The following is a 21,491-nucleotide window of genomic DNA, read 5'->3' as shown; positions in this document are numbered from 1 at the left end:
TGTGATCTGCAGTGAGAGCAGGGAACAGGTGGATGAGAAGCTAGAGAGGTGGATGTTTGTCCTGGAAAGGAGAGGAATGAAGGTTAGCCTCAGTAAGACAGAGTACATGTGTGTGAATGAGAGGGACCCAAGTGGAAGAATGAGGTTACAGGGAGAAGAGATCAAGAAGGTGGAGGATTTTAAGTACTTAGGGTCAACAGTCCAGAGCAATAGAGAGTGTGGAAAAGAGGTGAAGAAGCGTGTACAGGCAGGATGGAACGGATGGAGAAAAGTGTCAGGTGTGATAGAAGAGTTTCAGCTTAAATGAAAGGATGTACTAAGATGTACAAAACTGGTGAGACCAGCGATGTTGTTTCACAGTGTCACTGAGAAAAAGACAGGAGGCAGAGCTGGAGTAGCAGAGATGAAGATGCTGAGGTTCTCTTTGGGAGTGACCAGGATGGATAGGATCAGGAATGAGTACATCAGAGGCACAGCACATGTTAGAGATTTTGGAGATAAAGTCAGAGAGGCCAGACTGAGATGGCTTGGACATGTCCAGAGGAGAGATAGTGAATATATTGGTAGAAGGATGCTGAGTTTTGAACTGCTAGGCAGGAGGCCTAGAGGAAGACCAAAGAGGAGGTTTATGGATGTAGTGAAAGAGGACATGAAGGTAGTTGGTGTGAGAGAAGAGGACGCAGAAGACAGGGTTAGATGGAGGCAACTGATTCGCTGTGGAGACCCCTGAAGGGAAAAGCCGAAAGGAAAAGAAGAACAAAAAGTGGGAGGCACATGTAGAAACTGTTGTAAATCCTACACCGTTAACCTGATTGATTTGGATGCAAATACCCTCAAATTAAAGCTGTAAGTCTGCACTTAAAGGATGTCCTCTTTGAGTCATTTCAAATCCATGGTGGTGGTGTACAAGGCCAAAAAGATTAAAATAGTGTTGATGTCCCAATATTTATGGACCTGACTGTATGTATGTACTGTATGTATATATATATATATATATATATATATATATATATATATATGTGTGTGTGTGTGTGTGTGTATAAACTGTATATATATATGTGTGTGTATATACTGTATATATATACTGTATATATGTATGTATATATATACATATACACACACACACACACACACACACACACACACACACACACACACATATATATATATATATATATATATATATATATATATATATATATATATACATACATACACACAGTATATATATACACACATTTATACATACACACATATATGTATGTACATATTTTTTCATCACAGTAGATGTCCTACAGCAAATAAAACCTCAAGAAGCTTAGAGCTGGAATGACCAACTGGATGAAAGGCTTCAAAGCTTCATGAAGCTCCATCGGCACATCAGTAGCTAATACGTAATAAAGGAGAGAAACGACAGCAATGGTAATACACTATTGGGAAGACGGTGGACTTGCTGTCTACGTAGACCACTAGGGTGTGTGTACTCGTAGGAAGCAGCAGGTTGGCTAGTAGATCTCGGAACGCATCGATAACTTCCCAGCATGTTGTTGCAGCGTCATTCCGTTTGAATGAAGTTCTGACTCGGAACTAGCCAACTCTTCATTCGCGCCCCAGTGGAACGAAATACAAAAAAAGAAGGCGTTAAGGAGGTATACGTTTGCCAAATATGCCGGTGTTTACAGGTATGATTTGACTTAAATATATTAAAATTAACTGCAATTGAGAATGGAGTAAAATCACGAACTCTTACACGTGTGTTTGAGCCCCAACGTAAATTACATTTAGCCTGTTAGCTTAGCTAGCTTTAGCATGATTTGCATTTACCATGCTAACAGTAGTTGTCAGTGTCTGAACTTCGTTAGGCCACTGGTAGAGTTTTTCTACGAAGACATTTTAGACATTAGAAGACCTAAAAGAGCTACACTGCTTTAGTCACGATAAGGATTTGGTAGAGTTTACAAGTTGTTGGGTGAAGCTTACTTCGCTAATGGAAAACTGAGAAGCGAGTGAATAGCTACGTTAGCTAAATGACTAAGGTTGAGTCTGTGTTTTGATCAGTTATTCAAAGCCGTGTTTCTTAGCACAGTGGGACCACGTTAGGTTTATTTTAGCTATTTTAATTCATGCACATATTTAAAATGCTATTAGCAGGAAACGTTCAGTTCTCACATGTAGCCTTGCTCCTCAGGTTAGCCAAATCATGAATGCACACTGTGTAAGCTTTTTGTTTGTAGGTGACCAATAATGTTCCATATGGAGCATTTTAACACCAAATTACAGGCATGGATTATTGAAAATGTCCAGTTATGTTTTGACTCACGACTTGGGAACTCAAGTATAGCTCGATAGTCGGGTTGATGGGTGCAATATTTGCTTGATGCTTAGTCAGAAATGGAGATAATTCACCAAAGTTGTAATGTTTACTTTCACTGAGGTTTTACCAATCTACTGTATTTTTGCAGTTAATGTGAAATGGGGCAAAGAGAAGTTCGATGCCGTAGAGCTGAACACCGAGGAACCGCCTATGGTTTTCAAAGCCCAACTCTTTGCACTGACAGGAGTTCAGCCAGATAGACAGAAGGTCATGGTGAAGGGAGGCACTCTCAAGGTATGGATACAGGCATCTAGTTCTGAGGTGTATGTGATAAATGATGCAAGGTGGTTGGGGTTTTTTTTTCTGATTATAAAATATAAGGCGATATTGTTGTCAACAAATCTCATTAAAAGACCTTTTTACTATTAAACCACTTATAACGAATGGGTCCACCCATAACTTATTAGAGATCTTTTTTCGGAGCATTATAACACACCAGTGACCATACATGCACCATACTTACATACATTCACTCTCTTGCTGTGATGAAAAGAAGTCAAGAGTTTGATTAAATTTTTTCTATCTGAAATTGAGAATTGAAAACACAACAGGTCTCTCTGTGTAGCTTGTTAGTCGACGTAAGTTAATCAATGTCTTGTCCTTATTTCAGGATGATGAGTGGGGGAACATCAAACTGAAAAATGTGAGTATCGAAGCTTTACTGGAATACATTTCAACGATTTTTCCCACAAAACCAACAAAATCATTCTGTAAGAAATGTTTGTGTTGTATTTGTAGGGCATGACTCTGCTTATGATGGGCTCAGCTGAGGCCCTTCCTGAGGAACCTGCGGTCCGGCCCATGTTTGTGGAGGACATGAGCGAGGAGCAGCTTGCCTCAGCAGTGAGTAAGCCTGAAAATTACCAGTATGGCTGAGAAAATATTGCTGATTGCCATTTTCTGCACTGCTGTGGTCAATTAATTTTTGTCTCTCAATGTGATGTTCATCAAGTAGAGAACTTAATAAGCATACCGTATAAGTCAGTTTCTGAAAATAATAATCTCATGGTGTTGATTCCTTCTGCAACAGGAAAAGTGCAACTGATTATTATCTCTGACAATGTCACTAGTTTATTGGCACAAACATAAATATATCATGCAGAATGGGTGTAACTGAAACAGTAATTGAATAGAGTTATTTAAAAACACTATTTTAACATATCATGAAATTAAAAATGAAAAATCAAATTGAACTTAGAAGTACAATGTGCCCTTGTTCCTCGCTGTTAATGCGTTCCAGGAACCACACGCGATTAACTAATTCCGCGACAGAGTGGTGAACTATTTATCCCATTATTCACGGTAATTTAAATGTTTATGAACCCTCCCCACACTGATATTAAACCACCTTCTATCTGTATTACCTTTTCCCACACTCTGATGGACTGTTTAAAGCACTTTTGTGTGACGTAAGTCCGAGATTCACGGAACGGAGCGCACTTCCGGACACTGTCAGCCAATAGAATGTGCATACGGTATCACGTGACTGCCTACCAAAAATCGGCGATGAGGTGAAGTAGCGAGCGTTGATGCACAAATGCTTGAGGACACACTGTATAACAAAGATACTGGCATCAAACTGCATGCTTTGCAAATCATGTCTTCATAGTTTTCCACATGTGGTTAAGGACTGACATCTATATTACCTAATGTGGATGGGATTAATAGATAATTTTACATCCCCATCAAAACATCTGTCTGCATTAAAATTAAAATTTTACAGGAACTACCAGGATGAATTAACTCAGTGGAATGTATTCTGTTCTTTTTGTTTAGATGGAGTTGCCATGTGGGCTGACGAACTTGGGTAACACCTGTTACATGAATGCAACAGTTCAATGTCTACGCTCTGTGCCAGAACTCAAATCTGCTCTCAGAAGGTTGGTTTTCTATTATTTCATGCAGAAATCCTTCATAAGACATGAGACGCAGATGGCATGCTGTTTTGAAATTGTTAGCGTGTTTGATTTTTGTGGCTCTGCTCTAGTTGAAACATCTGTCTCCCTTTAGGTATTCAGGTGCTCTGAGATCATCAGGGGCAAATGCATCATCACAATACATCACAGCTGGTATGAGGCATAGATTAATGTCCAGGTAAGGACGTCTCAGCACAATAAATTAATAGAAAATTAAGATGTTTTTTTTTATGTGTCATCAGCCCTTCGTGACTTGTATGAAACCATGGACAAGACTTCATCAAGCCTCCCACCCATTATTTTGCTGCAATTCCTTCACATGGCCTTTCCACAATTTGCTGAGAAGGGCGACCAGGGTCAGTACCTTCAGCAGGTGAGAAACTCACTTACAGTTACATAACAAGAACCAAGGCAGTCACAGACTGCGGACGAACGAATGAACACTGACTATTACAATACATCACCGCTTAGAAGTGGGATGTAATTAACCGCCACAGCTGTGCCTCAGCTTGTAATCACACTCTCAACACAAAGGGAAATACATTTTAATTTATAAGTGCAGGAGAGCGCACAGTGCTTCAGAAGGAAATCTCTTCAGTGGAAATCACATCCACATAATTCATATCTTTAACATCAGTTGTTTCAGAAGCATTAAATAAAACCTGAAATTGGATGAGGATTCTCAGCTGAATTGTAACGTCTGTTCTTGAAAGAGGACATGAAGGTAGTTGGTGTGAGACAAGAGGATGAAGAAGACAGGGTTAGATAGAAGCAACTGATTCGCTGTGGTGACCCCTGAAGGGAAAATCCGAAAGGGGGAGAAGAACACAATGCTATTTACTTGTGTTTTTTTTTCTTCAGGATGCCAACGAGTGCTGGCTCCAGATGATGAGAGTTCTTCAACAAAAATTGGAACCACAACAGCCGGAGACTCCCATGGAGGTGAGAACATTTTATTAGGATGGATGTGTAGTTAATAATTAAGGACAATTGAGTAATGTCTTACATTCTTCTATTTTGTCTTTCAATCCATAGACAGACTCAGAGAGCGGCGCTGCCTCTGCTACAACAAAGAACTTCATTGACCAGTATTTTGGTGTAGAATTTGAAACTACGTATCCTTGCTGTGTGCCGATGTTATCTTAAGTATTTTAGCTCATGCTAGTTCAGTCGGGTTTCACTCTGAATGTGTGTAGTGACACAGTTGTGTGGTGAAGTGAGAACCCAGCAAAGGTCTCCCAGCTTTGTGACATTTCTTCGTTGGCTTTTTTTCTTAACCCTGCTTTTCAGCATGAAATGTACAGAGTCTGAGGAAGAGGAGCCAATCAAAGGCAAAGAAAGCCAGCTTCAGCTCAGCTGCTTCATCAACCAAGAAGTCAAATACCTTGCAACAGGATTGAGGCTGGTATGTGTCAGCATCTGAAACAGTAAAACTGTCTTTTTTTTAATTTTATTTTTTTATTTGAAATAAAGGCCAGATTTTTCTGGCTAGAGAAGTTTTATAATTTAGAGGTGCTTTGAGTAACCTGGATAATTAAAATTAAGGTTTTGTGTTTGTTCAGGTTGAGCCAGAGTTAAAAACATATTAAGACACCCTGTAAGGATGAAACTGGTACATAGTCTGTTTGTCTCCAAGGTAACATGAATCACGTCATGTTTTTGCCAATTTTCTCTCCAGAGACTGCAGGAAGATATCACAAAAATGTCTACATCCTTGGAAAGAAATGCCCTTTATACAAAATCGGTAAGTTTAGCCTTATCCTGTTAAATGAACGTTATTAATGCCTGTTGTTATGTTTGAAATACAGTTACCATCCGCATCCCTCCTTTTTAACTTCTAGTCAAAACTCAGCCGGATCCCTGCCTACTTGACTGTTCAAATGGTGCGATTTTTCTATAAGGAGAAGGAGTCTGTCAACGCAAAAGTTCTCAAGGTTTGTATCCAGTCACATATAATAGGTATCCTTATAACTGATCATTTGGCAAGAGGTTTAAAATTAAGGTCTTGTCTTTTATAGGATGTCAAGTTCCCTCTGATGCTGGATGTCTATGAGCTGTGTACTCCTGAACTCCAGGAGAAAATGCTTCCGCTCAGATCTAAATTTAAGGAGGTTGAGGACAAGAAGCTAGAGAAACAGCAACAAAAAGTAAGGCAGATCTACTGGACAAATGCCAAACTGAATGAAACATTTTTTTACATCCCGCTTCAAAGCAGTGATGTATTGTAATTGTCAGCGTTTGTGTGTCGTCCATTTATCCGTCCGTCCGTCTTTGTCCACCACATATCTTCACAACCATTCCAGATAGAAAGATGAAACAAAAAGCACATTACTCGGGCGGCACAGGGGATGAAAATGAGATGATGACCTTGACCTTGAGAAAACTAAGTCAAGGTCAAATTTTTACTTTTGTACACGATGAATTAAGTCCTACTCTACTCAGGAATTGGATAAGATAGAAAGGCGAGGGAGAAGGCCAGTGTGAGTAAGACCAATGAAAGTAGTTCAGAGGACTACTGTAGCTTTGATTTTTGACATATGCAAGTAGGTCAAAATTCAGGGTGTCGCGGGATGTTGCAGTCTCTGACTGCATTGTTGTCATTGTTTATACTGAATTTAAAAAATCCTTGTGGAAAGTCAGCATGACAACTCAACAAATTGAGTTAATTGAATTGAATTGCAGATGCTACAACTTCCCTCAGTGACGGTGTAGTTTTTGTTGCCTTTCTGGCCTGTTGTGAATTGATAGCAGAGCAGTATCCACTTGAACTACACAGTGCAATTACCTATTCTGTTCAGCATCTCTGCTTTTTTTTTTGCTTTTTTCTATTAGTTGATGAAGAAACCAGGTGCTGCAAAAGAGGTGAAGCATGAGCCCTTCTCATTCCCTGATGGTATGTGAGGACACAACACACGCACCTTTTTTTTTCCATTTTTTAGTTGGGGAATCAACTCTCTAAGCACATCAGCAGCATCTCTTCATAGTACAGTCATTCGCTCAAATGAAGATCTGACCCTCTTTGCATGTGGTTCCCCACACATTCACATTTCCAATCCACCTGATCTGTTCTTAGCCAATCACAGCCGCAAATCCTTGACTGTAGGTCTATTCGGGAGCATTCAGTCTGTCATTCCTGCAGTGCACCAGTCTATATAGAAATACCAGATACTTTTCATACAAAGTGTAGCTTTGTCTGTGCCTTTTCAGGTACTCAGGTGGATAATAAAGTGAGTTTCATTTTTTATAAATATTGGCGCATCCTTTATGAAAATACACCAATGGATATACACATTTCAGCTTCGAATGACGATGTTTCTATGATCAGATTGTCTGTTTTAGCATTTACCTCTGAACCCACAGTTACCGCTGTCTTACTGGGCTCATTTCCTGCCATTGTGGACTGACTCTTAAGGGCACAGCTAAATGTCACGTCTGTAGAGGGTTAAAATCTCCGCAATGCAATGTCAGTTTTCCTAATACTGTATTAGAAATCATGTCATACACAGAACGGCCATACCACTCTGAAATTTAGTCAATTATTATGTAAAATTAACTGTGTTTCTCCTTCAGATATCGGTTCCAATAACAGTGGCTACTATGACCTGCAGGCCGTTCTGACTCACCAAGGTCGCTCCAGCTCATCAGGTCACTATGTGGGATGGGTGAAGAGGAAAGAAGGTAATCATGGGGGTTTTATCATGAGTGTTAATGTAGATGAAAGCAATTCTATGGTTACAGATGTTCAGGAACCTGATGTTTTCCTCTCTTTCTTGTGATGTGTGCCTCTGATAGATGAGTGGTTCAAGTTCGATGATGATAAAGTCAGTGTGGTGTCTCCAGAGGATATCTTACGACTGTCTGGAGGTGGAGACTGGCATATAGCATATGTTCTACTGTATGGTCCCCGGCGACTGGAAATACTTGAAGAGGAACAGTAGCTGTGGAACATTTCTAGGAGACAAAGACAACATCCAAACAAATTGCAATTTCCAAGCACTCTGCCTACATGTGCAGTAAAACTGGTGTTTTGATTTCATGACCTTAATTTTTTTGTAACCAGATGCTTGTAATAAAAATTATGTCAGATATTCAACCATCACAGGCTTTGAGAAGGGAGATGAGAGGGAATCTGTGGACTGCTTGAAAGCGGTTTTGAAATATAGCCCTGCGGTTTCATTAAATGTTTTGTATACATTGTATATTTTTATGCCTATGATGAGGTGCTCATATCATAAAAGCAAACTATTTCTCTTTAGTCAATGAACTTGTACATTGAACTTGTCCAGCTAAACTGTTGTCTAGATCTTCTGAGATGTGTTATGGAGATTTACACAATACTTAAGACTTGACCTTGCTCACTTGTTGCCCTCTGGGAAATTTGGGTTCAATCTCAGGTCTGAAGTGCTTGGCTTGTATCATCTCCTGGAATTGTTCAGATGCATTGATGGGTTCTCTGCCAAATCTCACTAATTGCTTTTTTTTTTTTGAACTGCGTGGAACAGGTTTAGAACGGGCTGCCCTTTCTGTGAACTGTATGCAGTTGAAGATTTGAGGTTTAACTGTGATGGCTAATCGATTGAATATTCTTGCAGACACTGATTTCCAATCTGTCCTTTCAAAAAAAATGCCTCACTTTGTCCTTCCAGGTTCCCTGATTACCCTGAAACAAGTGTAAGACATAACCATCACCTCTGTAATAAGTTATTGACTGATTGCTTTCTTAGGTGGTGACAATAAAATATTATACCAGAATGAGAGCATTGGATTATTGAACAGTTCGATTTTTTTCTTCTATAAAACATTTATTGGACTTCATAAAGTGAAAAAAACTTTCAGCTTACATTTCATACAAAAACAGTCTCCAGCTGTTCTTGATAAAACATGCTGCAACGGTATGAAGGTAATGACTGATCTACTTAAGCCTCAGCGAGGCCGTCTGCAATCTGGGAGAAGCCGGCAGCATTCAGAGCTATCACCAGGTTATCCACAGTAGCTTGTGTTCCCTCTCTGTCTTGCCAGGTGACAAGCAGCAGTTTAGCCTGCATGTCGATATCTTCACTGTCAGTTTCAATCTCTCGCAGCTCAGCAGCCTTCATCTCTAAATGAGTCGCAAGAATCTTCCACTGAGCACCGAGTTTGGCAGCTACGTCATCCATCTGCTGGTTTGTCACCATCTTGCTTTGCATGCTTGGACCTGGAGGAAGAGGAAAAAAACTTTGTGAAGGATAAGATGATTTAATAATTAAACACAATAAATTAAAACCACACATCAAGCTGGGACAATGTTAAATCAGTGGATGAAATTTAGTAAAAGGACATAGCACAATACAAGGTACTTACTGTCATTGCTGTCTTTGAGGAGATTGTCTCCGTTGTCGTCGTCGTCGTCATCCTCTCCTGTCTTTATCTCTTCAGAGGGGATATCCTTCTACATGTATGGAAGGAGAGTTAGGATCAACACGCATCCAGTTTTATGCCATTATGCAGTTTTTTTATATTAGAAAGTTAAATAAATCCTCACCGGTAGTTCTTTGGCCAGTTTGCTAACCATGCTGTCCAAGTAGTCTGCCAGGCTCTTGAACTTCTGGTTAGTTGGTTGAAAGAAGTGTGGGCTCCGCCTGGACAGCAGCCTCAGGGCACGCCATCCATAGTTTGGGTTCCGCACCACCCTGCAATAACAGAGAGAAAACCTGGAATGAAGCAAACTGTTCCACTAGGTTTATTTATAGATTTGCAAACTGACTTTAAAAACTTACTTGTACTCATCTTCCACCATGTTCGCAGGGTCAGCTTGTTCAATGGCCTCTGCAAAGAATTCATCCAGTGATGGCATGAATTCCCTGAATAAAAGACGTCAAATGTTAAAGAAATTAACAGTATTTTGTCTGTGTCTCAGAAACTTGGATAAATGGTAACCCAAATAAACAAAATGGAACCGTGATGTTTATAAGAAGAAAATGTTTAAATGATACCAAAGTCAAATGACTTAGACTTCAGAAAAAAAAATCCATAAAAAATGATCAAACTGGACTGACTGGTGGGACTAGACACACAGGCCTGTTATTTCCAGCCTTGTTCAATCAGATCATCACTGAAAGAGACCATTTTCAAAAGAGGGTTGGGATTGGGCCTCACTAGTAAGACAATCGGAAAAAATTGTTAAAAAATCAGAAGTGCTGAAGTCTGAAAGCTTGCAAAGCTCCGCAGAGCGACACATTATCTGTAAATGGAAAGGACATTGCAATAGTGACTTATCGTAATTGAGGTAAACATGAATTCTGCTTCATCAGAAATTTCTAACGCAGACTGTCATCATTATGAGTCGCTCAAATACAACTCAGTCATGCAACAAATCAAGGATCAAACATAAAACTATGTCTAACTCTGATTGGCACTTCAAAATCTGGGTCTGAACACAAAATGCAGCTTTTAAATGATCATCCCATTCAACGAAGGTCAGAAATTACTCAAAACTTACATCCCCAATCTGAAAAAGTAACTTCCCCCTAAAACTAATAACCCATTTTGTTCCGCTGTGGCAGCAACAACCCCAATCAAATGTTTGGCGGAACTGGCAGCCTTTCATTTCACTGTGGAGGAATATGACCTACTCTTTGGACAATTTTTTTGGACTGCCTGTTTAATGTCATGCCACAACATCTCAGTCGGAACCAAGTCCAGACTTTGTCTCAGCCACTCCAAAATCTTAATTCTATTTTGTTTTGTCCCATTCGGAGCTATGATTGTTCTGCTGCATAACCCAAGTGCGCTTGGGCATGAGGTCATAAATTGACGGTCAGATATTCTTCCTTAAGATTTTCTGGTCAATAGCAGAATTCATATTCACATCAAATCACAGCAAATCGTCCCAGTCCTTCAGCAGCTTCGGACCATCAAACCACCACCTTGTTTACCTGCTACGATGTTGTTTTTATGGGACGCAGTGTTAATTTTACACCAGCCGTAACTTGAAACACACCTTCAAAAAAGTTCCACTCTTGTTTCCTAAATCCACAGAATATTTTTCCAATAAGTCATGAGGATCATCAAGACGCTTTTTTGGAAAGTATTACATGAGCCTGTGTGGTCCTTTTTGTATATTGAACTATACCAATGACTTTTTTCCTCATTTATTCTTGAGTTCCTTTAGATTGTGATTGGAAAGGGAAGTCTGAAAAAAAAAATTAAAGTGAATGTCGAAGGAAGATTTCCGAAACCCTTACCTAGCTTCTGACTGACAGGCATCCATGTTGTCGTGGTTCAGGTTCCACAGCCGAGTCAACTCATCACTAAAAAACAAACACCAAAAGTTTAAATTAAAACTCTCTTCATTCCTCTTTAGTGTCATGTTAGAAATTTTGCACCTGTGAGTTTACATACTTTCCCATAAAAATCTTGCGGTCAGGCCCTTTTCCAAGGAAGTCCTCTGGTGCTTGTCTTTTCCTGGTGGGTCTTTTGGGTTTGTCATCAACTACCCTGTTAAAGAGTAAACAATTGGGAGAAAATGAAATTCATCACACACATACACACACACCAAATTCCTGTATTGTAAAAACAAATCCCAATACCTTTCTTTTACAAAGCTTGGGCATCCTTCATTTTTCCAGCCATTCCAGTTCTCCTCTGTGGTGAGGATATGCTGTCAAAAGATGTCAAATGTGTGGAGAGCTCCAATGAAACTCTTATCTGAACAGGAGCGGACATATGAAACATAATATATGTATTCATCAGCATTCCCAGAGAATGACTTACCTCAACCATAGTAGCAAACTTATCTCCATCAGGAGGGATCTCTCTTAAAAGCTAGTCACAGATAATACAGGTCAATTTAATCCAAGCAAATTTAGAATTGTCATACAAATGCAAAAAATCAAACTGAAGGCATTAAGAAGGCTGATAACACAGAACATGTTGAATAAAAAATGACTTATGGATGCCACCAACAACCAGCATATATACTCAGTCTGTGTCACTGAGAACATACCTGATAAACCAGTTGAGTTGTCTCTTCAATCCACGTAGTCTGATCATCATTGAGAACACATCCGGAGCTGTACAATGACAAATAAATACAAAACATGAGCAACCGCCAACCAGCAATAACAACCTTTTTGTTGGTGCATATTGGAACAGACATATTTCACCTTTTAAACTTGACCTGACCCTTTAGGTACTGGAAAAGGATGAGGTACTGCAGCAGAATGTGCCGTCTGAAATTACTGTCGCTGAGCTGCAGGTCCATGAGCTGGAGATGAGGAGGAAAGAAGAGTAATTTACAACTCCTCACTAGATAGGCGATCATTCTTAAAATACTTAAAAGCAAATACATATTCAGCATGAACGCCAGCAATGAAGACATTTATACACACCTATAGTGTGTTTTTAGATTTGACCCTTTTTGCCAGTGTTTCCCAAAAGGAAAATCTCACCCCATTAAACAGACTCAAAACTGAGAACTGTGAACCTCTGATTATTCCGGAGTAAAAAGTTTTTGCACCTTCTCGCTTGTTAAAAACTTGGCAAAGTAAACATGCTCTCCTCCAGAAGCTCTGAGGTCCTCCAGCTTTCTCTTTGAGGCCTGCATGTCGTCCAACTTGTAGCTCTTGAATACTGCCAAAGTCTCATCAGAGTACTGTGCGAACCAAAGATGAATTTAAATTAACAGCATATCATTGTTAATGATGTGAAACCTCCTTGCTTTTATGCTCTGTTGATTTACCTTAAGGAAAGTCATCCAAGAAAATTTATCGTAACACTGTACAGGGTTTCTGAAGTAGTCCTGCAGCGTCCAGAACTTCCTGTAGAGGTTGTAGTCGATCGGGATAGAACTGAAAGTACAGTTAGATGTAGTTTTTACAATGTTAAGTTTGATGCATGAGACTAAAAAACAGACAAAAAAACAACACACATTTTGTTACTGGGAACATGACCTCAACATACCATGGTGCCGGAGCATCCTCCTCTTCCATTTCTCCTTCCTCCACCTCCATGCCATCCTCCTTTTGTTCTGCATGCTATAAAGATGGAACCGTTGATTATAATTACACTGCTAAAACATTTTAAAATCACAATGAGAATCAGGCGCCAATACTTCACCTTCTGGCCGAGTGTGCTTTCTTGTTCGTTTTTATTGAACACTGTTACATTGTCCAAATTAAACTGGCTCTGGAGATTGAGACCTAGAGAAAATGCATGGTAAAAAAGAAATGTGTGCAAACAGGTGAAACTATTTTCATCTCATGTATCTCTAGATGATGGATATGAAAAATGCAATTCACTTGAATTGAAAATGTGATTTTTATTTGTAAAATTCTCAAAAATGTTCAATATTCACTTGATCAATTTTTATTTTAGAGTAGTAATCTATATCTGTTTTGATCATACAGTAATCCCTCGTTAATCCAGGACCACCTGTGAAAAACTAAATCCCACGGTATAGCGACAAACTATTTTATTATTATACATTATTATTTATTATTATACAGTCATGTAAACGTTTATGACCCTCCCCATACTGATATTAAACCACTTTATATATCTGTATTACCTTTTCCTACACTTTTATAGTGAAACACAAACCACTTTTGTGTTTCACGGAAGTGCACACGGATCCTGTCAGCCAATAGCATGCGCGAATCACGTGGCTGCCTAATAAAAATCCGCGATGTAGTGAAGCCGTGCATCTTGAAGTGCAAATGAGCGAAGGATTACTGAATTTCTCTGACTTGGAATACTACTTGCAAAGACTGTGTTGTAGTTTATATTTAGTAACAGAGTATTTAAGAAACAATAAAATAATGCACAAACACTATTCTTACCTGATTTTTCAGACAAGGGGAAGAGACGTGCTAAGAAAAGCTGGATGCGTCCACAGAATACGGTATTCTGAGACTTGGACAGCCTCCTTAAAAGATCTGCACAGATTTAGAAGCATTATAATAAGTTATTACCTTTAGTTATTACCTTTAGACATACAGGTGTTGTTCATCACTGATGATAGAAATATTATATATACCATTGCACATCCTCAACAAGTAGTTCTTCCCAGCAGTATAGAAAGAGTTCTAGAAAAGACAACAAGAGTAAAATGTTTTACAATATGATGAAGAAATACTTCAGCTGGCTTTACTAAGAAATCGTGGATTACTTACAGATTTCCAAGTGGACACATTCTCCTCGACGAATGAGAATATTTTGTCACACTGGTCAAGGGGGAGACAGTCAAGTATGTCTCCAAGTAGGACAAAAGGAGTTGTGGCAGAACAGATTCCTACATGAAGAGAACACAACAAGGTGGAGAAGCTTGAATGTGACAATGTTGGTGAAAGATTATAAAGCTTCCTCTAAACATTTAAGAATACCCCTTATGACTGAAAACACACTTAGAAAGTCATATGATGCAGCTTTCATTTGAAATCCAACTGATCTGGCCCTGGAAATCTGCAAAAGCACCACAGCTGAGGCAGCATAACTAGAATCTTGCCACTGGTACACAAGAGCAGGAATATTTTGAAGACGAGTCACAAGGGCAATGAATCATGACCATTACACAAGTATGTCTCATGATCAGCATTTGCTGGGAAAAGGAACAACAACAGGAACCCTGGTATGACATGTGTAATCACCCAAATTCTGGATTGGCGTAAACCACCTGCTACAGTGGAGGAGGCAGATCATTGCAATCAGTGCTGATGGCGGAAGCACTAAGTACAGATTGTGTAAAATTTTGTATTCTCCAGTTGTGTCACTTGAGAAATGTATTTTGCTTATGGTTAGATCTGTCTTTTTTTGTTACTCATAAATTCAAATGTCGCTATCTCTCTAACTCATACCCAGACTGACTCTCACTTATTCTCTGCAAAATGACGAAAGGAAAGGAAAATCGGAGGATACTAAAGACCAGATGGTCTCTATGAAAGAATTAAGAGTGAGTTAAAGAGCAACTTTGATAAGTTGGGGAGTGACTTTGATAAAAAGTTGGAAGAAAAGCTAAAACCGGTGCTAGACGCCTTGGAAGAAATGAAGGTCGAAATGAAGAAAATGCAGAAAGACATGGAGGACAAAGACCGAAGAATTGTTGTCTTGGAACAGGGACAAAAAAGAATGGATGATTTGGAACAAAGCATTCGTATAAATGATGTGATCATCACTGGAATCGAAATTAAGCCGAGGAATTACAGAAATGCTGTGGCTAGCGCTGACATCGAATCTCTGGAGCAACAAGTGAGTTCTCAACTGAGGGATCTGGAGATACCTATAGATCCGGACCAGATTGAGACATGTTACCCATTACCATCTGAAGGTAGGAGACCACCTGCATTGCTGATAAAATTCAACAATAGTAAACACAAAATTGCTCTTCTGAAACAAGGCTTCAAACTTAAAGGAAAAAATGTCTACATTAATGACAATCTTACTAAAAAGAATGCTGATATTGCTAAAAAAGCTCGGCAACTAAAGAAGAACGGACTGATGGACAACACCTGGACGAACAACTGCAGGATCTTCATCAAAACAAAGGGGCTTTCTCTGGACCAGATGAAAACAATGGTGATCAGGAGTGCAGAGGAGTTGGTGAAATATGAGCAATAAAGACGTACAAGAATTGTTACTACGCCAAACATCAATACAACGGAGTCACTTCAATATTGGAAGCTCTACAATTTGGACATGTCAAGTATTAAATGGAACAGATTAAAAAAAATCAACATCATCATCATAATGAACAAAACAAAAAAACAAAAAAAAGCCCAATAAAAAAACAAAACAAAAAAACATGTATTTGTGATAACACGGGATAACATTAACTTTGAGACCTTAAAGAGCATATTGATATCTTTTGACAATATTTATACCATGTAAAACTATTAAGGTGTCTGCAACAAACCGGTTAATTTTTGTATAAACACTGTCTGCTCAAAGAGGTGAAGGTGATCATTGTATTCTTGAGGAGATCACTGGCAAGGCCAGCTTCTTGTTTTGACTATCCATGATGTTAACAAACTTTGTGTTCCTCGGAAAAATGTAAACATTGTTATACTCTAGGGTAAAAAGCTAATATCTGGAAGTGGATAAGGGTATGAATGTCTGTCAAAATTCAATGTATGAGCTGGTAGAAAACTTTTAATGTCTGAGTTTGTTAATTACATATTCTAATGAGAGAGATGTTTGTTGATTTCCGGGGACGGGACTTTCACAAGTCTATTGGCTTCTACCCGTAAGCCCTTTTTTTCAGATGTTGTTGTTGATGTTGTAAATGTGATGAAGGTGTGAAGTCTGCTATATTAACATGTCCGAAAAAAATAACCAAATAAACAAATAAATAAATGATCATTAAACACTACTAAGAGACAAATTAAGGATTGTTATTTTGACAGAGAAAATCTGCATAATTGGCATTTTTATGTTCCTTGAATTTATAATCAGGGCAATAATCACGCAGTAGAATGGAGAGTGCACACCTTATATTATCACGGTCTTTATTGTCACTTTCCCAATCAAAAGGTACAGCCTACCGTCTGTTACTGCATCGATACTCAGGTAGATGAGAGACAAGCAGTCATCACAGCTCGCCTTCTGCTCAACCTGCAGACCGAACACAACAATATCAGATTTAGATAAACAGCACACAAACAATAACGCCTTCACCCAATTAAGTAATTTAGAGCAGTTGGCTAGAAATTCACTTACAATCTGATCACCGAGAACACCCCTTAGAGCCTGGTCAAGAGTGGTCTTCTTCTCTGCCTCGCTGTAACAAACACGACGAATTAATACAGTTGTAACAACTCACATTGTATTTTTAACCAAAGTGATCTGTATTTATAAGATGTATGGAGGCTAAATCAACATTACTTACTTCCCGTGGATGAGGTTGAAAGCATTTACCAAATGCTTGCCGGTTTTAACAGCTAGGGCGTGTTTAGCAGAAGTCTGTATGTGTGTGAGTGAAGTACAAAACATTCATGATGGAAAATGATTCAACTGGATTTCGTTTTTGTTAGCTTAGAATGCATCTGCTAAACGATGTGTGCTCTGAGAACACTGACAGAACAAAAACAGCAGCCTGTGGTACCAAGTTCAACATCTAGGTATGACTTAAATAACCGAATATAATTCAACTGAATCTGATAAAGTAGAGAAAATATGCGTTTTCTCACCACAAATTTGTCTTTAGCGTCGACAAAATTGAACAGCGACGGCGACATCTTTAAGGTTTTTACAACCGGAACTGACGTAAAAGTCCTTCTGGTTTCGTCAGCAGAGTGATGCGTTCAGGGATCCCCTGAAAATACTTATCTATACTAATATCGTTTAACTAAACTAAACTTAAACTAAACTAAACTAAACTAAACTAAACTAAAATAAAATAAAATAAAATAAAATAAAATAAAATAAAATAAAATAAAATAAAATAAAATAAAATCATCGTCACTCTATCACTATGTAAATACTTATTAAATTTTGCCTGTATAGAAACATCGGTGCCACGTATTGTTAATATTATTTGAAATACTGTACTAACATGAGAAGGTCGAATCGTGTCCCTGTGTGTGGGTGTATGTTTTCATGCAACTGCAGTGAGCCTTTTCTGTGGACCAACCTTTGGGTGGCATTGTTGCACACTTTTCTATCCAAAGCGTTGTATCATGCACTTCTCTGCTGTTGCGTGTGTGTGTGTGTGTGTGTGTGTGTGTGTGTGTGTGTGTGTGTGTGTGTGTGTGTGTGTGTGTGTGTGTGTGTGTGTGTGTGTGTGTGTGTGTGTGTGTGTGTGTAATCATTGATGTGTTATGGGCATACTACTGAGCAGCAGGGTTTCTAATGGGTTTTCATTCTTCACCAAGGTCACACAAGACATTAGAACCAGTGGTGCATTACACTCTGACATCATTCATTAAAGTAAAAGTAGAAAAGCCTAACCAGGGACAGGGGCCCCAAGTTTTTAGCTTTGGCTAAAAACTTTACGTGCAGGATATCAGTTTTATCACAATGTTGTGTTGCAGTGCCTTTGGCAAATTAGCATATAAATAAAAACATGAGGTAGGCTGATTATTCTTTCATGGGTTTCGTTATAATCCTTTTAACATTAGTCACTCTTCATTCTCCAAGTATGATTTAAGTAATTTGTATGTTGTATTTACATTCATGAAGGGAGCATAGATTTAACTACACCAAAGAAAACTAGTGTACCCTGGATTGGGTCACTGAGTCTCAGTCTGTGCTTTGTGGTGAAAGGATGAAGGCTTTTGATTTACATATAATTTAATTCTCTTTCTTTAACGCAGATTAAATGGATACTGCAGCCCCTTCTTATCTGTGTTTACCAAGCAGTTTAACAGGTCAGGACCTCCAAAGTAGCTCGTAGGGGTTCACCTTCTGCTCCATCTGACAAGTGTTTATAGCTGGCAGTTAACTGAGCCTGACGACATTGAGCTGACGCTTGAAATAAACAACTGAATCGCAGCTGAAGCAGAAAACCGTAGTTCTCTAGCGAGCTAGCTGTGTCACCCCATACTTTTTGACGTGCATTTTTTGAACAGATGCAAAGAGATGATGAAAAACAGAAAGGGAGTGAGCATGGTGAGTAACTCTGGATTGCAGATAAGAGAATAACATCAGTCAGAATGTGGAGATTGGGTGAAGAGGGTTGAGAGGAGGGCTTAAGGGTAATGGCAAACAGTCCTTGAGCTGGAGATATTCTGCTACAAGAGCAATCCAAGGAAACTGGCATATGTCGATCTGAATGCAAACATGACTTTATTTCTTTCATTACAACAAAAATTTTTGCAAAAAGCCATAAATAAATAAAAATACATACAGTATGTTGACATCCCAAGTTTATCATATGCCTCTCATCAAAATGCACATGGCCTTCAGTGTCTTTCTGCTGCAAACCTTTTAATCTAATTTTAATTTTATAAACTGTTCCCAGAAAGGAAATTAAGAATGCACACTCTAATATATGATAGTCAATCATAAAAGTGATTGACTAACATATTAATTTTTTAACAAGTAGTTAACATCTAACTGATTTCACCTCAAAAACTTTACTGTTAGGTATGACAAATGATCCAAACGTCAGTCTGATAACCATGTAAGTAACCTGCATCTCATCTTGAACTCCCTGATTTATGAAAAAATTAAAACAGATCAGTTGTACATTGGTTCTGATCATCTGATATTCATGTAGATGTAATTGCAGAGGTACATAAAATGTTCTTTCTATGAAGCTGGCTCTTTAATCAATCTGTGTGACCTGGCCCTGACAGTGATCCTTCTTTAGTTAAATCTTGAAGAATAGGTATCAAATATATAGAGACATTAAAAAAACTCCATAATGAATGCAATTTACTGCTCTACTGACTATGTCTGCAATGTAATCTTGTATATGGGGCTTAAGAAAATAAGAAACTACTGGACTCTTGTGTCTCTCCAAGAGTTTTAAACAAATGCTGAAATCTGTAGTTAAGATGAAGTGGTGGATTCAACATTGTGCTTATTATTAGGATTATTCATTACAGTAGTGTGTGTGTGTGTGTGTGTGTGTGTGTGTGTGTGTGTGTGTGCGTGCGTGCGTGCGTGTGTGCATGTGTGTGTGTGAGATATGTTATATGAAAGCATAACCTCCGCAGAGAGGTTATGCTTTCACATATTAGTTTGTTTACTTGTGTTTGTTGTATAATGTTTTGGCACCTCAGATGCTTTTTCTTCATTGTCGTTAACGTATAGACATGATGTTTTTCACAAGTGTGGTAAACATACTCAACGGATTTCCACAAAACCTGGCAGAAGGATGGAGTATGAGTCCGACAAAAACAGATGAAAGTTTGCTGTAATTTATGAAAGAGGGATAACTCTCCTTGGATTTGTTTTTACACTTTCACTGAATGCTCAGGAAGCAATCCATGAATCCAACAATTAAAATAGAAGTAAACATATTTATACCAATGAAGTATTGTGGTGTTGGATAAATTCTAGATAAAATACAAATCCATCCATCCATCCATTTTCTTGATGTTCGCAATTGTCTTGTCTTCAGCTATTCATCCACCTTGCAGGTCTGCTGTAACATATCTCAGCTGGCTACGGGCAAAAGTCAGGATACTTCTCCGGATAAGATGCCAGCTGGTTGTGAGGAAGACATCGATCTACAAGGCTAAAAACTTACAGCTATTACCGTTGTGCAACTGAGATAATGGGTTTTTAATAGTGTCCAACATTTTAAGGAATACATCCAGATTAATAGATTATTTATTTTATGACTTTTGGTGTTGATCCAGATCTGATTTATGTAAGACATGGAGGATTGCTGGGTTTTGGCAGAGGTGTGAACTCTACTGAGTGCCATGCTTATTTGTATGGGTTTTGAGTCAGGAAACATTGAGAACATTCAAGATGTTTAGATAAGGCATGCTGTTGACTTGAATATTACAAATTATAAAGTTGACTGGACTCCAGTTGAATAAATTGAATTCCAATTGAATAAAGTCCAGTTGACTGTATTCAACACAGAGGTACATTTAGGAATGAGGATAGAAATTAATTTAAGTTGAACAGTGTGTTGTTCAATCCAAAAATATGGCCCATATGGCCTTAATCTGCCATGACCTAGATGGCTGAGACTCCCCTTAGACTTCATTAACAAATGTTTATTTTGTAAAGATAATGACTAAAAGACCACTGAACACTCTCTCATGCCAAGCTTAAAATGAGAGCCAAATATTTTCATGACAGTCTCAGACAAAAATGGTTGAGCTGCAACAAAAAGATCATTGTCCATGTTGTTGAGGACAATTTCAAAACAAGAGGCTAAACACAATGCTTTGACCTCTGAGGTTACGAAAACAAAGGAATGAGATTTTAGCTTGGCCACCATCAAGTGACTATCCTCTGAAATTCCCCCATGAGAATTATATGAGAAAGTGTCAGGACATATAAATGAGATGGACCCTTCAGCACAAACATATTTCATAGATTTATACTCAAAAGCACGGTATCCTTCAGTAGGTGTGTAAGAAACCAAACTGACAGAGTTACGATAACATTCACGAGAGCAGAATAATATTCTCCCTTCAAGGGAGGAATGTTATAAAGAATCATATATATGTCTATTGAAATTACATAAACGCTAGTAAAATTAGATATAATGAAATGTGCTGACAGGTCTGCGCATTAAATATTGCATTTTAATAATTCTCTTG

General features: G+C 38.6%; 2 protein-coding genes across 2 annotated transcripts; one reads left to right on the top strand and one right to left on the bottom strand.

Moving 5' to 3' along the window:
* Nucleotides 1-1,528: 1,528 nt before the first annotated feature.
* On the top strand, nucleotides 1,529-9,035 carry usp14 (ubiquitin specific peptidase 14 (tRNA-guanine transglycosylase)). The gene is made up of 16 exons (XM_068340661.1): nucleotides 1,529-1,682; nucleotides 2,463-2,608; nucleotides 2,985-3,017; nucleotides 3,113-3,217; nucleotides 4,151-4,254; nucleotides 4,385-4,443; nucleotides 4,533-4,663; nucleotides 5,152-5,232; nucleotides 5,326-5,405; nucleotides 5,581-5,695; nucleotides 5,969-6,034; nucleotides 6,132-6,224; nucleotides 6,309-6,437; nucleotides 7,123-7,183; nucleotides 7,861-7,968; nucleotides 8,083-9,035. The coding sequence occupies exons 1-16, from the start codon at nucleotides 1,667-1,669 to the stop codon at nucleotides 8,226-8,228; spliced, it is 1,473 nt and encodes a 490-aa protein (XP_068196762.1). The 5' UTR covers nucleotides 1,529-1,666; the 3' UTR covers nucleotides 8,229-9,035.
* Nucleotides 9,036-9,071: 36 nt separating this feature from the next.
* Nucleotides 9,072-17,536, bottom strand: thoc1 (THO complex 1). The gene is made up of 21 exons (XM_068340466.1): nucleotides 17,451-17,536; nucleotides 17,150-17,223; nucleotides 16,981-17,041; nucleotides 16,806-16,875; nucleotides 14,442-14,560; nucleotides 14,306-14,354; nucleotides 14,109-14,204; nucleotides 13,387-13,469; nucleotides 13,231-13,304; nucleotides 13,010-13,118; nucleotides 12,788-12,922; nucleotides 12,435-12,535; nucleotides 12,275-12,341; nucleotides 12,043-12,093; nucleotides 11,859-11,929; nucleotides 11,671-11,766; nucleotides 11,514-11,579; nucleotides 10,047-10,130; nucleotides 9,812-9,959; nucleotides 9,631-9,718; nucleotides 9,072-9,484 (listed from the first exon to the last, which is right to left on the bottom strand). The coding sequence occupies exons 1-21, from the start codon at nucleotides 17,496-17,498 to the stop codon at nucleotides 9,207-9,209; spliced, it is 1,968 nt and encodes a 655-aa protein (XP_068196567.1). The 5' UTR covers nucleotides 17,499-17,536; the 3' UTR covers nucleotides 9,072-9,206.
* Between the last annotated feature and the right edge of the window lie 3,955 nt (nucleotides 17,537-21,491).

The sequence above is a fragment of the Antennarius striatus genome, chromosome 18, assembly GCF_040054535.1.
Source record: "Antennarius striatus isolate MH-2024 chromosome 18, ASM4005453v1, whole genome shotgun sequence".
NCBI lineage: Eukaryota > Metazoa > Chordata > Actinopteri > Lophiiformes > Antennariidae > Antennarius > Antennarius striatus.
The sequence above is the reverse complement of the archived record's forward strand: the minus strand, read 5'-3'. Positions and strand labels throughout refer to the sequence as shown.